Source organism: Ixodes scapularis, unplaced genomic scaffold (assembly GCF_016920785.2).
Source record: "Ixodes scapularis isolate PalLabHiFi unplaced genomic scaffold, ASM1692078v2 PGA_scaffold3__209_contigs__length_174095766, whole genome shotgun sequence".
Lineage (NCBI taxonomy): Eukaryota > Metazoa > Arthropoda > Arachnida > Ixodida > Ixodidae > Ixodes > Ixodes scapularis.
Window position 1 is genome coordinate 76,255,286 of NW_024609868.1, and position 14,565 is coordinate 76,269,850.

Here is a 14,565-nt window from a genome sequence, read left to right on the forward strand (position 1 = left end):
ATACAAATCCAGGAGACGGCACCACAACGAACTCCCGATTTTTGGTATTTCAAAAAGAAGGGCCGTAGTGCGTTCGCAATTGCGTTAGAAAACATGTTTTACGATTGCCGTTATTAAATGTTATAGAGATGTCGCCTACAAAGCTTCTAAATTTCCTGATTTTTGACGTCACCGATCAAAAGAAGCGAGGAGGCGAGAGGCGGGAAAATCAAACGCCAAAAATAAAAAGGCGCGCGCGCGCGCGGGAAAAGTTTTTTTCGCGATGCGGTTTTTTTTGCGTGTCTATGACTGCAACTTGCATCGTTTTAGACAATAAAAATAAATACGACCTTTGGGGTGTCAGTGCCCCTTTAAAGACGTGAGAGGAAGAACCTCATTCTAGCATATCCTCTCGTGTATATACCTGCAGAGTTTTGGCAATGTAGGGCTGGCATGTGATGTAAGACGCAGGGTTAGTATCAATATCGCCGGATTGCTTACAATCGTTGGTCTCTCCCAGACCGGGAACAGATAAATTTAGGTACAGATTCTGCCAGATAAAAAGCGAGCAACTCACTGCACACGTCTATCGGCTATTCCTGCATCTCTTTCGTCTTTTGTATATTTTGCGACTTTTTGCACATCTCCCTTTTCCCCACAGATATAAAATTATTCAGCCAATATTAAAAGGGACAATTTTTCGTAGAATGGTCGTGTTTAGTCGCACAAGCGTTTGTAAAATCAGTAGTGTAGCAGAAGACCGTGAACGTTTTTGGTATGTGTAAAAGTTATAGAAAATGTCACGATCGATTTGTCTGTGCGGAAATTTACAGGGTAGGTCTCCACACGGGTGGCACCACGCTTCAAGTTCCAGCACCCCTGAGAAAGAGAGGGGGAGCGAACACTCAACCCAATACATGCGTAGTGCAGGCCACAATCTAGGGTGATACAATTGTTACCACCACGCAAAGAACAAGCTGTACGGAGCTGAATTCGAAATTAAAGAGAGTATACAAACCAAATGGTTTGCAATTACCTGTCTAAAAACCTCGAGTTTTGCTGTCCAATATTTTTTTCTTGTCCACGCTTTTTTTATTATTATGTGCATGTTGTTACTTTCCTAGCCACAGCCAAGGTGTTTGCTACAACGTTCAGCGGCAAGTTAGAACAAAAACAGGACAGCGGTCGGAACTGGCAGCAAGAACTTGCGAGCCCTTGAAGCTATACAATGGCCTTTGATATTTCGCTAAGAGACTTAGCTTCTCCTGGGATAAAAAAGCCCTCACAGAAACGTCGGCTGCCACAGGCACACTCATACACCATACAAAGGACGCGGTGTTAGCTGCAGACATGATTATTTGCGGACATGCTTCAAGTGCGTTGGAAGCATGCTTGCTTCCTACATGCTTCAAAGATGTCTGCAGGCGATCAAGCCTCAGGCTGTCTTTGCAGACTGTCTTTTGTGCGATGGGGTACTATAGCACTGGTATCGCGGCTTAACGCTTCCGGGAGACTTCTTCCGAAGTTCAACTGTCATTTCCGTTGAGCGAACCACGTCATCCGGGACACGTCCTGAGCCGGCCCTCCTTCCTTGTGCGCAGGCGACGTGTCCTCGGTGGACATGGTGCAGGTGCTGCAGACGCAGTTCGCGCCTCTGGCCGAGGCCCTGTGCAAGGCCGTGTTCGACCTGACCTCGAGGGGCGACACGGCCACGCTGGACACTATCTCGGCCCAGCTGACGGCCGCCTTCCCGGCCATCGAGCGGCCGGGATCGGACGTCGTGTACCGGGCCCTGGGGGCCCTTATCCGGGAGAGGCGCCTCTACCACACGGGCGTCGGGTACCAGGTGAGCGACCAAAACCGTACCAAAATTTCACGTTCGTGTCTGGACAGCGTAAGGTCGGTCTGCCTTTGAGGTGTGGCGACTCTGGTTTGCGCTGTAGATGAAGAAATTAGCCAGTGCAGCAACGGGAATAACGCGCCCCGTTTCAGCTTAACTTGGAAAACGGCGAGAGCTACTGCCCCCGTGAGCCAATTAGAGCGACGAAGCGAGCCACGTGAGAGCTCTCTGCCAGAGGTTGCCATTTTAGTTTAAATTCAACACTCACAAAAAGCTAAGAAAAAAAAGGCATTCTTTGCTTTTTAGGTTTGCGACTAGAAGCAATCTCAAAACTGAAAAGACTGTGATGGCGCAGGCGAGCTTGTGTCGGTTTACCATTTTCTTAACCCACCTGACACTATATGTGGGGAACTAGAAGAACCAAAAGGGGAAGAGACAGGAACAGAAAGACAGAAGGCGTCGTCCTTCTAGTTCTCAAAACTCAGTCACCCTTGCGGCCGCATTCATCTTGAATCTCTCACCCGCGAACGCATGAACTAGAAAACTGATGAACTAGCAAAACTCATAAACGTATCAAACTCGTAAGCTCACAAAGTAATGCGTTCACCAAGCGCAGTAACTGCAGAATTCCCTGAACTTGAGAACTCACCGAATTCAAGCATCCACCGAACTTATGAAATCACCGAACTCGAGCATTCACCGAACTCATGTATTCACCGAACTCGCGAGCTCACTAAACATAAACTATAACTGAACGCATGCACTAACCGTGCTCAGAGTACTCATGAGCTCACCCAACCGGCCCAACTTGTGTACTAACCCAATTTTCGCCTCTCATCGACCTCACGCCCTTCACTCAACCCAAAACGTATGAATTTTCAAGCTTACCGACGCACTCCCCTCCCCCTCCCCCCCCCTTCCCCCCCCCCCCCACACACACACACGTACACACACACAGATACACGTCCGAGTGTGATTGAAGTGGCTGAATGGAATGCACTCCTTTGTGGAATTTGCCGAAGTATGAACTCTCCACGGGAGGAGCGCCGAACGTTGGTGCGCTGTCCCGTGCCTCGCTCGGACGTTCTGCCTGGCTCTTCAGGGCCGCTGCCTTTACCCTTTCCAATTTATACCCAACTAAAATATAGCACAAAGTCATCATTCCTGCAGCCTACCAAGGCTAAAGTGTAATGTACGTGAAAGACGCCAGACTCGCGATCGTACTGAATTGAGTAAATTTCTCATCTTGAGTGGAGACATCAATCAGACGCCTTTTGAGTCAAACTAACGTCCCACTGCCTAAACTTCCATACAACAAATCACTACCGTGCTGCAACACGAGCAGAGTCATGAACTGCGGGGTACTTTCTTCCTTCTGTATACGTTGAAACGATTGCGTTTGTCATACGTAAATCTTACAAATATGTTTTATGCTTTCTTAAAACGTGACACACTTTTCTTTCGTATTTTCGTTCGTGCGCGCATTCGTCGACAGTTTACCTTCTCGTGTAGTCTGCAGAAAGTTGAATTACAAAGAACCGATAATGTTTTGATTTAGAAAGTTTGGTGCGTCTTGGGAAGAGTCGGCGTTCTTGTTCTGCTCGTTTTTTAGGGTTCTTTCACTCTCCTGTCTCACTCCGTGTGCCGCAGTAATTCCATCTCTGCGCTCGCGACAAAATAGTGTCTACTTTTTTTACAGTGACGTTTTCGTTGTGTGTGCGTGTGTGCCCGTCCGTGTGTGTGTGCGTGCGTGCGTGTCTGCGTGTGGGTGTTTCTGTGTTTGCGCGCGTGTGTGCGAGGGTGTGTGCGTTATTTTTATGTTTTTTTTTTCGCCAATAGTATATACGTTTTAAAAACTTTGAGGACGCTTAAGCTTCGCCTTTAAGCGTGGAACGCGATAGCGAAACATATAAACTCCCGCTCGTTCTCAAGCCGTCCAAGCAACCGAAGGCTTGTGGGTTCGAATCCCGGCTAAAATTCTTCAAATTTTTCCTTAGGGCAAACTAATTACTTTATAAACTTGAAATCGTTTGAGACATGCGGCGCCTTTTCATTCGCATTCAGTGTCATGTTTTTTTAATCGCTTTCATTCCACGCGTGACGTCACGTTTTACGTGAGCGTTGTGAGTTGTTTGAAATTCTCGCGCGAGGTCACGTGGCTGTGACGTCATGACCCTATCGACCAATCCTAGATTTTAGCACACGCCACCGCCACCGGCTTTTCTGCGACACGAGCTCCTTAACGCTATCGCGTTAAAACGTTGTCTGTTTGGGTCTGTTTCGGTCTATAGACATGCACTGACCTATGACCACTGATAGCTTGCATGTTCTTCACGCTTCGTGCTTCGTGATTGGCTTCATGATTGGCTCTTCGGCTTTCTTATCAATTAATGCAGCGCTCTCATTGGCTGCGGAGCGACCAATGAGACCCGCCGCACACTCCCTTTCTTAATCTGTCGGTTACTGTAGTCTGTTGCTTGTAAACAAACACGTCGTGAGTGCTCTATTCAGCATAAAGAGATAGAAAGAAAGCGGAAGTCAGACATTCACTTTCGATAGCTAGGATAGCGTACATTATTTTATCGAATGGTCTAATTCCTCCCTTCTTTTCACTTGGAACGAGCAGCCCACCACAACGTCCTCGATTTCACAAAACCTAGAGAACCGACCGAGTTCTATTATTCTGTAGTTTTGTCTATTGACTCGGCGGTCTTAATGACGCAAGGTAAAAGTAAGTTCCAAGTTTTTCTCAACCACAGAGAGAGAAAGGGAGAGAGAGAACTGTGTGGTCTGTGAAAACGCTCGCTGTCTCCTGATCAAAAACGAAACCGTTTAGTTGGAGAAAACAAGAAAGCACATTTCACAACTCGGTGTCTTATTCAAATGAATGTCTGCCCGAAGAATAGGAAGGACGCCGTACGGTGGCTACATTCACGTCTTGCTCGTGCTCCTCGTCCTTGTCCTTGTTTTGTGTACTTTTTTTTGGAACGCGCCATAGAGCAAGACTGGCCGACTAACAAAAGATACATACTTCCTTGGCATTGGGTTGAGTTTGTTTTTCCGCACGGACTTTTCCTGTTCGCGTAAGCCGCTGAAACAGTACGCTTTATCCTCTCTGCACGCTTTCTCCAGCGATAAAACTTTGCGCTTTGTACTCGCTGCCTTTTTTTTTTTTTTTTTTTCTTGCGTTTCCACAAGACAAATTTGTGTATTCTGCTCTTCCGCATTATCTGTTGGTGGTTTGCCCTGTCCACCGAGTACGTGCGCCTCCTCTGACTTCGCGTTCGTAGTCATTTGCATTTCTTTTCTTTCCACCGATGTCTGTTTGCAGACACGACGAGATCATAACAATTGACCTTGAGCTAGTTCTAAGAACATCTTAAAAGCTGGAAGTCGCATTAAGCGTCAACCGAGAACGTCTCCCTAGACATATTGATTCTAAGAGGGAATTAACGAGACATCTCGATACCTTCGCGCCTATTACTAAATACCGTATTTACTCGAGTAATAGCCGCACTATTTATGAACAAGGCCCTTCCGTCTACTTTTCCCACAGGGAACACATATACAGCCAATCATTGCGTTGCGCATAAATAACATAGCGAATAACCAGATCCATACGAATTCAATCTTCACAGATGGTATCTTCGCGCGAAGACGTTATGTCTGTCCTGTAAACAGCTGGAATCATGCTGTCGATCGCGGTGATTGGCAATCTGCGTGCTCCGCGCAAAAAGCGAACTCTCAGGTTGTCTTCATAAAGGGTGCGGCTATTACTCGAGTAAATACGGTATGTTAAGTGAGATTGTAGGATGTCATGCGAACTAGTAAATACTTTGTGAGTGTAGGGAGAGGTGTGTCGTAAAACTAAAACTTGCCGGTGTACACTCCCCGCCTCTTTTCCCGAATCATCAGTGACGTTGGAGGCGATGTATTCTCGAGTGATTTCGAGTACTTACATCTCATTCCTTTGCATTATAATGAACACTCTGCGGCTATTTTCTTGCCGGAACCAAGATTCGCTGTGTGATATGAGGCAGCTTACAAGTAGATGCTAAAAACTACTAGGGCTTCCATCACAGCGTTTGCGACTGGTCTGGTGAGGTCGTTGAAAAATTAAAGGTACAACCACGAGTTCTGCGAATGCAATCATTTTCTTTTTAATGATTAGAGAACCGATTTTACAAACGCCTTTATATATCGACGTATATATTCTCATTTATTGTAATATGCATTGCGCGTGGAACATTTAGGAGTAGCTCGTCCCGAATCGTCTAAAAACTATAAACAAACACACACACGCACGGACGCACGTGTAGATAGAACCGAAAGTTATATGTACCTTTACTTTAGCATTGCAAGAGAAGAAAGAAAAAAAGAAGTTCTAAATGTTTGAGTAAATTGATATCCAGGCTTTTTTATTGTAGTAATTTGTGCTTTGAGCGTCTGTGCCACCAAAGGTTATTTGCAAACAATAAAAATACAATAAATTTCCCTTTATCGCGCGAATCCATCCTCTCCCCTCTACGCCTTCGGGCATTTCTAAAGTCTTAAGAATGAGGAACCCACAACATCAAAGGGCAAGCAGGGCATCCCAGGAGTGTGGAACCACGAGGCTTGTAATCTGGTCGCTCGTGAGCGCTTTAAGGTTAACCGAATCCGTCTCGCACCGTGAATAGCCTTCCCGTGGGGGGTCCAAAGTTCCCCGGACGAAGGTTAAGTTCAACGCAAAGAAAAACGACAGGTTTACAATAAAGGCGGGTCTGCGTGCGTAACACACTATACAATCACACACCATCGAAGCAGATAAAAAGGCTTATACGGGAAACCAGCGAGCACGAAATTAAGGAGCGAAGGAGGAGGGAAAAGGCCAGAACGAATTGTCTAACTATCGGCGTACACAAAATCCGGATGGAAGGAGCGAAAAAACGGGGGACCAGAGCAATGCGTCCTCACGACGGCGTGCACGGTTCAGCGCATCATCGGGCAGGTGGCTCGCCGGCCCAACGCTCCCTCCCGGCGTGCGCAGGTGGCGGCCCCGGACACGTTCCTGCAGACGTCGCCGTCGCCGGTGCCCACGGAGCGGCCCATGCTGCTCACCAACGAAGAGGCCATCTCGAGACTGCACGGCACGCCGCCGACGTCGGCGCCGCACACGACCGACGAGTCGGCGGCCGATGGCAGCACGCTCGAGCGCAGCGCCTCCATGAGGCTCCTGGGCACGCGGGACAGGGCCTCGGAGCCCGGCCTGGGCGCCAGGCTGAGCCGCAGCAGCTCGGTGCGGCTCTGCAGGACCACCGTCCAGGACAACCTGCTCATCACGCCGGCGGCCAGCAAGAGGGCCGGCCGTTCAGAGGCCAGCAACAAACGTGAGTGTCTGTCCCTTGGCCTTAGGCCACGGACCACACTGCTGATACATTATACGGAAGGCAGTCTGCAAACACTGTCTGAGGTGGGTTTTTTCCTTGTACGACGCCCCTGTCAAATTACTCGTAGAAAGACTGCTTTTAAACGTGTTCCAAGCACACATATATGGGGCAAACATGCTTCGAAAATGCTTCAGGCGTATCCGCAGATATTTCCTTCATTACGTCTGCGGCGACCACCGTGCCTTATGCATATGTTGTACGAGCAGTGTGACTGTTGCTCTAGTCTTCTAAGACAATGACCTGCAGGGGCTCTGCCGCAGTTCATCCCAGGTCACTCCCTTCCAAGACAGTTCATCCCGAACACTTCGTACCATTTTATTCCGGGATGTTTTATTTTCACACCTTTTCTTTTTTTAATCCCAGGGACGCTTAATACCGCGACATTTCGTGCCAGCAGAGCGTAACTTAGGATGATATATCTTTGGCATGAAGCATCTGGAATGAAGTGAGTCCGCCTGGCGGGAGAAGCTGCGTTGTTCCCGGATTCCCAGGGTGAGATGGGCATCACTACGCCACTTAGTACGGGCGATAATTTTCCTGGCATTACGCAGATGCAAGACCATTTGCCAACGTATAGTATCAGAATGCCTAATGCACAGATGATCCTAGATGCGTTAGGCATCAAAAGGAGCGTTGTTGGCGGTTCTCATGTTGCAAGAGACTATATGCTTAACCTCTCTTAGCTTCTCTTGCTTACAAGCCGAAGTTCTTGTCGAGTATTCTTTGAATAGACTTCAGAACAGGCTTACGAGTAAACAAACGCTGGCTATGCCTGGACCAAAGGGAATGTATGTTTGTGAGGCGCTCTTGGAAAGGTAAACGCGACCAGTATCAGGTGCTCACAGTCTGTGGGAGGTGCGCGAGTAACTTTGAAGTTCTTGGAAAACGAAGCACGAGTCATGATGCTGACCAGTTTTCATATATTGCAGCTGAACCTTCTCTGGTCTGCATTAGCAAACATGCAACCTGTACGGATTGGATGTTCATGACTCCGATGTGTCTACCACAAAGACGTGAATAGACCCTTTTCAAGAGTTCGCGCCAACGCCTGTCCGCCATTGCTTGCTCACACACTCTGAGCACGTAATGGACACGAGCGATGCGTCGGCGTTCGGCGTGAACTCGGATCCTATCACACGCTCGTGTCCAGGCAATGGCGACCGCCAAGGTTGCTCGACGGACTTTTGAAAAGGGTCTATTAACGAGGTCGACAGTTCAGTGCTGAAAACTAAAAGAAACTACACTATTCAGAGAGAGACTCACAAACATATTCCTACCCCGACCCTACCTGCTAATGCTCCTGTTTTTTTTTTTTTTGGTTTGTTTTGTGCTTTACTTTTTTTTTAGTCAATATGTGAGGTCTCGAGAGATGGCTAGAAATACAGTTTATCTAAATGCCATCGAACGTTTTTGTGCACTAATTAGGTTCCCAAAGTCGCATCAACCTTTCTAGCCTTTGGTTAGACTCCGTCGTTACGATCAATACTAATTACACATTAATTAGATGCACTGAGCTAAGAAACTCCGTATTTGATAGAACATATGTGCATTGCCGGAAAACATATCTTATAAAGTTTTACACATCCCCCAATACCTCTCTCGAAGACAGCCACCTGTTTTATGGCCCTCACGTAGAAAGACCAGGAAGACACAGGCGATACAAGCGGCCGTATTTGAGTTCTGGTGCTCCTGTAGCATCGGCGGCCGCTAAGAGGGCGGGCAGGTTCTTCTCTCGTCGACTGACCGAATTCGCACGCTTTCGCCGCCAATGCCGTGCAGCCGGGCCATCCGAAGGACGTTTGCAGTTCTTCTGACAGCCGGCATGGCCGCAGCAGTGGGCCACAAAGGGTTGGCCCGTCTATATTTAAACGGGAACTGGGCGTGAACGAAAGCAGACTTGTGTCAACAACTCGCACCGTTTGTTTCAACGCTGCGGTATAGGCCAACTGGCCGACCTGGAGCGCCAGAACGAACCTCCCAGGACGTGGCCACGTCCTGGAAGGCCCATCAGACAGAGTGCCACGTCTTAAAGATAGGATGTTGAGGACACACTTGTGTTAGTTCGTGATGCATCTCGAATAAAATAAAGCGAAAAAATAAAAACGAAGGACGAGTTAAAGAAACTGGACAGGCCAATCACTGACTTACAACTGGCTTTACTATGAAGAAAACATAAACCTACGTAATCTTAAACATGCCACTACACTGCTAACATCATCCAATTGCTTCAGTCTGCACAAGATATACGATCTCTTTTTCATATGACGCAATCAACGGTGCACAGACACGCTTGCCTTGCTCGTACTGTGTCATAAGGAATGCTTCTGTTATCTCTCGAGTCCTTTGGTTGGCCTATGACACAGTACGAGGAAGGCACGGATGGATGGGTGGATGGATGTTAATGGCTATACCTTTTGTAACGGGCGGTAGCTTTTGCCACCTAGCCTAAGTCTAAAAAGACAAGCATGATTCCTCTCACCCTTTTGAGCCAATCCCCCCCCCCCCTCCCTAACTATCACGAGGCGGTGATAGTTAGTGCACCGTCGATTGCGTTATATGAAAAAAAAAATCGCATATCTTGTGCAGAGTGAAGGAATAGGCCATATGCGAAATGTAAAGTGCCAACTAGTAGCGCGCCGAGGACTACGTCCGCCATCTTGTTAGTGGCGAGAAAACGAAGCCAGAGACCCGACGGGCAAAGACCCCATGTGAACAAGCGACCGCGCTTCGTGTGAGAGATGCGATGCCAACGATTGCTGCGTTCCGCTGCAGATGCAGCGATAAACCTTTGATTCGTGCATGACGTGAACGCAAACGTGAACAGAGTTCACCTTTCTCCCCTTATTTATATTTGTTATTTGAGAGGTAGCCTTTGACAAAAACAATCGATGACAACGCGAAGAAACATGCGGACGTTATCGCGCGGCGTGAAGGAATTTAGAACTATTGAGCTGGGCCCTAATCTTTTCAAGAAATTGAACCAAATTTGTTCATGACCTTGTTTTTTCTTGTATATGCGTTGTAGTGTCGGCCTGCCTTTTTCTTGATACGCAAGCAGCTCAATGCACGCGGACGAGACCAAGGCTGTTCAGCGAGGCAAAAAGATGGCAGTTTTAATAATCTACGCCACCAACCATAATTGACGTCGCGTATGGTTAACAGTTGTATGGTTAGGTTCATCACAGTGGCTAAAACTTTAATGTCGGCGGTGGCAAAAACTTACGTTGCGGACGTCGAATGAAGCAACACGGGGGGTGCCAACTTCATTTTACAACCTCCTTTCCTTTCTTTTTTCTTTTTGTCGCAGCCGAGGCAGAAATCTTGTTTTGTGCAAAGAAGTTCAGGGTTAGTTTTGAGAAAGTCGCTGCAGTTATTCTGTCAGGGTTGAACAAATCTTTATTAATAGCGCAACATCCGTCAACTGTGCTTGAGGTTAACGTTATCTGAAACCAATGCAACTCTTGAAAATTATTGCCCAGGGCAGAGTTTCTTTTAGAACACAGAGCGTTCCACCAAAAAAAACCTTCGCCAGTAACAAATAAAAAAAAAAGAACTAATTTTGAGTCATATATTTGCGTGGTGCAGTACACCACTAAACAGTATGACTTCAAGCGTATTCGCATCGAAAAAAGAATTAAAAGTGTTCTCAAAGATGAAAGGCAGGACGGCGTAGTCCTTTCGGAGGCCTGTGCACACGCTGGCGACAACACGCTTCCACAGAAAAGGCGTGGGACTTGGTCCGCTGCTTCGACAAGGTGGTCGCCAGCGTGTACAGGCCTCCGAGAGGTTTGTCAGACAGTTGTGGTATGTTGTTTAAACTGTTCGTCGACGTAATATGGTCAGAAGGCGGAAAACAGTTGCTGCGCCATCGCACATTGCCCGTACGGCTGCCGCCGATGCCTCCACCGTGCTTCAGTACCGACAACGCATGCCAACATTAAAATGTCGACGTTCTCAGTGTTGTCAGATCACAAAGCAATTTCGCATAAGGCCTTTTGGATGATGTTAGCAATCTAGTGGCATGTTTAAGATTACGCAAGCTTATGTTTTCTTCATAGTAAAACCAGTTGTAAGTCAGCGATTGGCCTGTCCAGTTTCTTTGACTCGTCCTTCGTTTTTTTTTTTGTTTTTTTTTTTTCGCGCTGTTTTTATTTAAAATGTTCAGCAACTTGAGATAATGGTAAGATAACCGAGAACGTTAAAATACGTTCCTTTAGCCTAGTCGCGGATTATTGGACATCTTGGTTAACTTTCGCCAGCACCTGCACTGTTACCAGGGGTGGGCAAGATACTTCGAAATTGTATCTTCGATACCGATACTCGATACCCTCGAAAATTGTATTTGAGATACCGATACAAGATACAGATGCAAAACTAATCTCCGATACAGATAATGAATACTGTATTTTAGATACCTCGATACATCGCTAAAACCTCATTCGAAGTACTTTAAAATGGGTGTATCTTATTGCTTTAGATTAATTAACAAAGGTATTAGTTGAATTCTTGTGTTTGTTATATTGCGTCTTTTTTTCGAACGTTTACACAAACGTACAATCCTCCGTAAAACTATTGCAGCCAAGAGAGCAGCGAGGTATAAAGATACACGCTATTTCAAATCCACAGAATCTACCAAACCAAAACGTTCTATCTATAATTGAGTTTTAGTCTCCGCAAGTTTTTTTCAGAAACACAGACTATGTGGTGTTAACGAGTTATAGTAGATCGTGTTTTCAGGGAAAGATATTTGTACTGGGAGCTCGCGCTGCCACATCGAAGCATGCTCTGAAGCGCGCGCATGGAGTGGTATCGATCCAATGAAAACGATATACTGAAACTCCTTACTGTCGCTGTCGGGGGCTGAAGCTCGAAAAACAAATACAGGCATTGAAAGAATCAGGAGAGCGTGTTGGTTAAACATTCATGAGGAGGATTTAGAACGCAAGTAAGAAGAAGGGACACACAGAAATATGAGACAGACATGGCAGTCGGTGTCTGTCTCGTTTTCATATTAGTCCCTTGAGTTTACTTCCGTTCTGAATCCTCAAGAAATGACAGACACTTTTAGATAGACGTACAAGTAGGCAGCAATTTAGCACCATGTTTTGCGTCTTTTCGTTCTGGTCGCTTTATTGTGATAGTGTCGCGCAAGAGCTTGCTGCCGTTTTTGCCGCCCTGGCGTTTGAAAAACCTTTCGGTCACGATGGCACCCGTGGGACCGCAGCCTTAAGCAGAAGCATTTGCTCAAAACGCCGGTCTGAAAGTCTGCCACGATGCGGGCGTAAGATTAGCGAAGCGAAGGAGAACAGCCGTTCTACAGGAGCCGAGGAGCACGTTGGGCTGTTGTATCTAATGAAGGCGCTTCTCAGAGAAGGGTATGAGCGGAGCATATCGAATTCAACTCGAGGATCTTGCAGGTAGCTCAGGAACTCAAGTTTGACTTGATCTTCCTGACAACTGGGGCTCGTGCCGCAGTGGGCTTCAAAAGAAAAGAATGCATCAGCCGATACGTCAGAGGCTGCAGAGGTTGATGGCGCGCACGCCAAAGGACGCGTGGTATGCTTGGTTGCATTTACAAAGTCAATTACAGCTTTTTCTGTGAGTTGCTGGCCATGCTCGCGGACATCTTGAGGTTCTCGTGACAACCACCGCAACTTAAAGTAAGGGTGAAGAACGGCAGCAACAGTCGCTTCATTTGCACTTGGTTTCATTCGCAGAAGCTCGTCAAATCTGCGAATGAACCCAGATGTAACCGCATCCAAAAGTGGTCTGCAGTAGACGAAGTCCATACCAGCCTTCTCCTGAAGCTTTGATTTTACGGTAAAAAGCGTTGGCAGCAGCTCCCCGAAGAAGCAATCGGACTGCGCTTGGAGTCGCGTCAGAGCGGAGGCGATGGGCTGCAGGATCTCACAGTACTCGGCAATAAATGCTAAGTCTCTTTCTTGGAATGTCTGCAGATTTAGTCCATCGCAGACATCTCGCAGTTTATCCTTCGAGCGAAGGAGGTCTTTCATGCTGTCATACAATGAATTCCAGCGTGTTACGCATGGCGTCTTCAGAGAATGCCCTAGGATGTCCACAATAACTTCAGACGACTTGGGTCTTCGAACGCAGTTCCATAGAGCCGAACACTTTGACATGACCGATGTGTTAGCACGTTCAAAGGACGGTGTCGACAAGGCTGCCTTCGCATCTGAAGTTGCCACAAGACTCAGCGTGTGACATGCGCATCGAAGATGACGAGGCAAGTTGATTTCAGCATCGTCCAGGTTGTCGGGTTCGACCATAATTTCAAAGGACAAGTCGGCGGCGACATCATCTGCCAGTTAAAAAAGGAACACATTTAGCCGAAATACTTAAAACAGCACTCAAGATTACATTTTTGGAAACATTTTACGGTGAATAACACATATTCATAGAAACTAAAAGAAAAACAGTTGTGCAATAATCAAACACACTCTCGTTTGAATTAGCTCCAGTGGCTTCATCTTCAATTATTTGTATTGCGTATCAAAAGAAGAATTATATGTATCACAAAAATTAACCAAGTCAGCTGCACCAGACAAGAGGAAAATTAGAATGGGTGCATAACATGACGGATATTTTTCACACTTCTTGCATTTGTAATCGCACGTTACCCACTTGGGTTTAGGTTATTGAGACAGACATAAATCAGTCCTTAAAAAATCTGAAAAAAAATGTTTGATAATAAGTACAGCATTACCCTTACCCTGGTCAGTAATCTCAGAACAAAAGCCGAACTCCCTGAAGGCTTTGGCGAAGTTGCTGGCGTTGTCTGTGACCGTGGCTACGACCTTCTCCCGCGAGATGTCGAAGGACTGCCTAATGTCTTCCAGCATTTCTGCTATCCTGTCGTACGTGTGGCTTCCAGGAAACCTCCTGCAGGCCAGTGCGAGCGACCTCCGAGAAAGGGTGTCAGCGTCGATCTAAATAAATATACAAATATTATCATTCATTAGTTACTTAATCATGATTTTCCACAACTTCTACTTTTTAATACAGAATATGTTATAGGAATGGCCTCAGGCACTTCCGGCGACGCCTTCTAGGTAACGAAGGTGCGGAACACGAAAATTGAAATATAAAAGACACCGGCAGCGCTCCGATACGAACCAGCGTCCCTCAGATTATGAATCCGATGTCTTAAACACTGAACTACTAGGGACTTTTTTACGAATCTCTGACCCTCATACTGTGAATCCGATGTCTTAACCACTGTACTACCGCTCTATGAGGAAACCATATGCTTCGATTCACCTTATACGTGGGCGAAGCATAAAATCTACGTGACCTACG

At 46.7% G+C, this 14,565-nt stretch overlaps 2 protein-coding genes across 2 annotated transcripts in view; one reads left to right on the plus strand and one right to left on the minus strand.

Moving 5' to 3' along the window:
- The first annotated feature begins 776 nt into the window (after window positions 1-776).
- The window catches only part of LOC8028210, a 72,867-nt gene continuing 59,078 nt past the window's right edge, over window positions 777-14,565 (plus strand). The window contains exons 1-3 of the mRNA XM_029983436.4: window positions 777-813; window positions 1,581-1,825; window positions 6,849-7,188. Of these exons, the coding sequence (XP_029839296.4) occupies window positions 777-813; window positions 1,581-1,825; window positions 6,849-7,188 (622 nt within the window). The remainder of the gene's footprint in view (window positions 814-1,580; window positions 1,826-6,848; window positions 7,189-14,565) is intronic.
- Window positions 12,447-13,610, minus strand: LOC120844385. The gene has a single exon (XM_040216152.3). The coding sequence runs from the start codon at window positions 13,533-13,535 to the stop codon at window positions 12,447-12,449; it is 1,089 nt and encodes a 362-aa protein (XP_040072086.1). The 5' UTR covers window positions 13,536-13,610.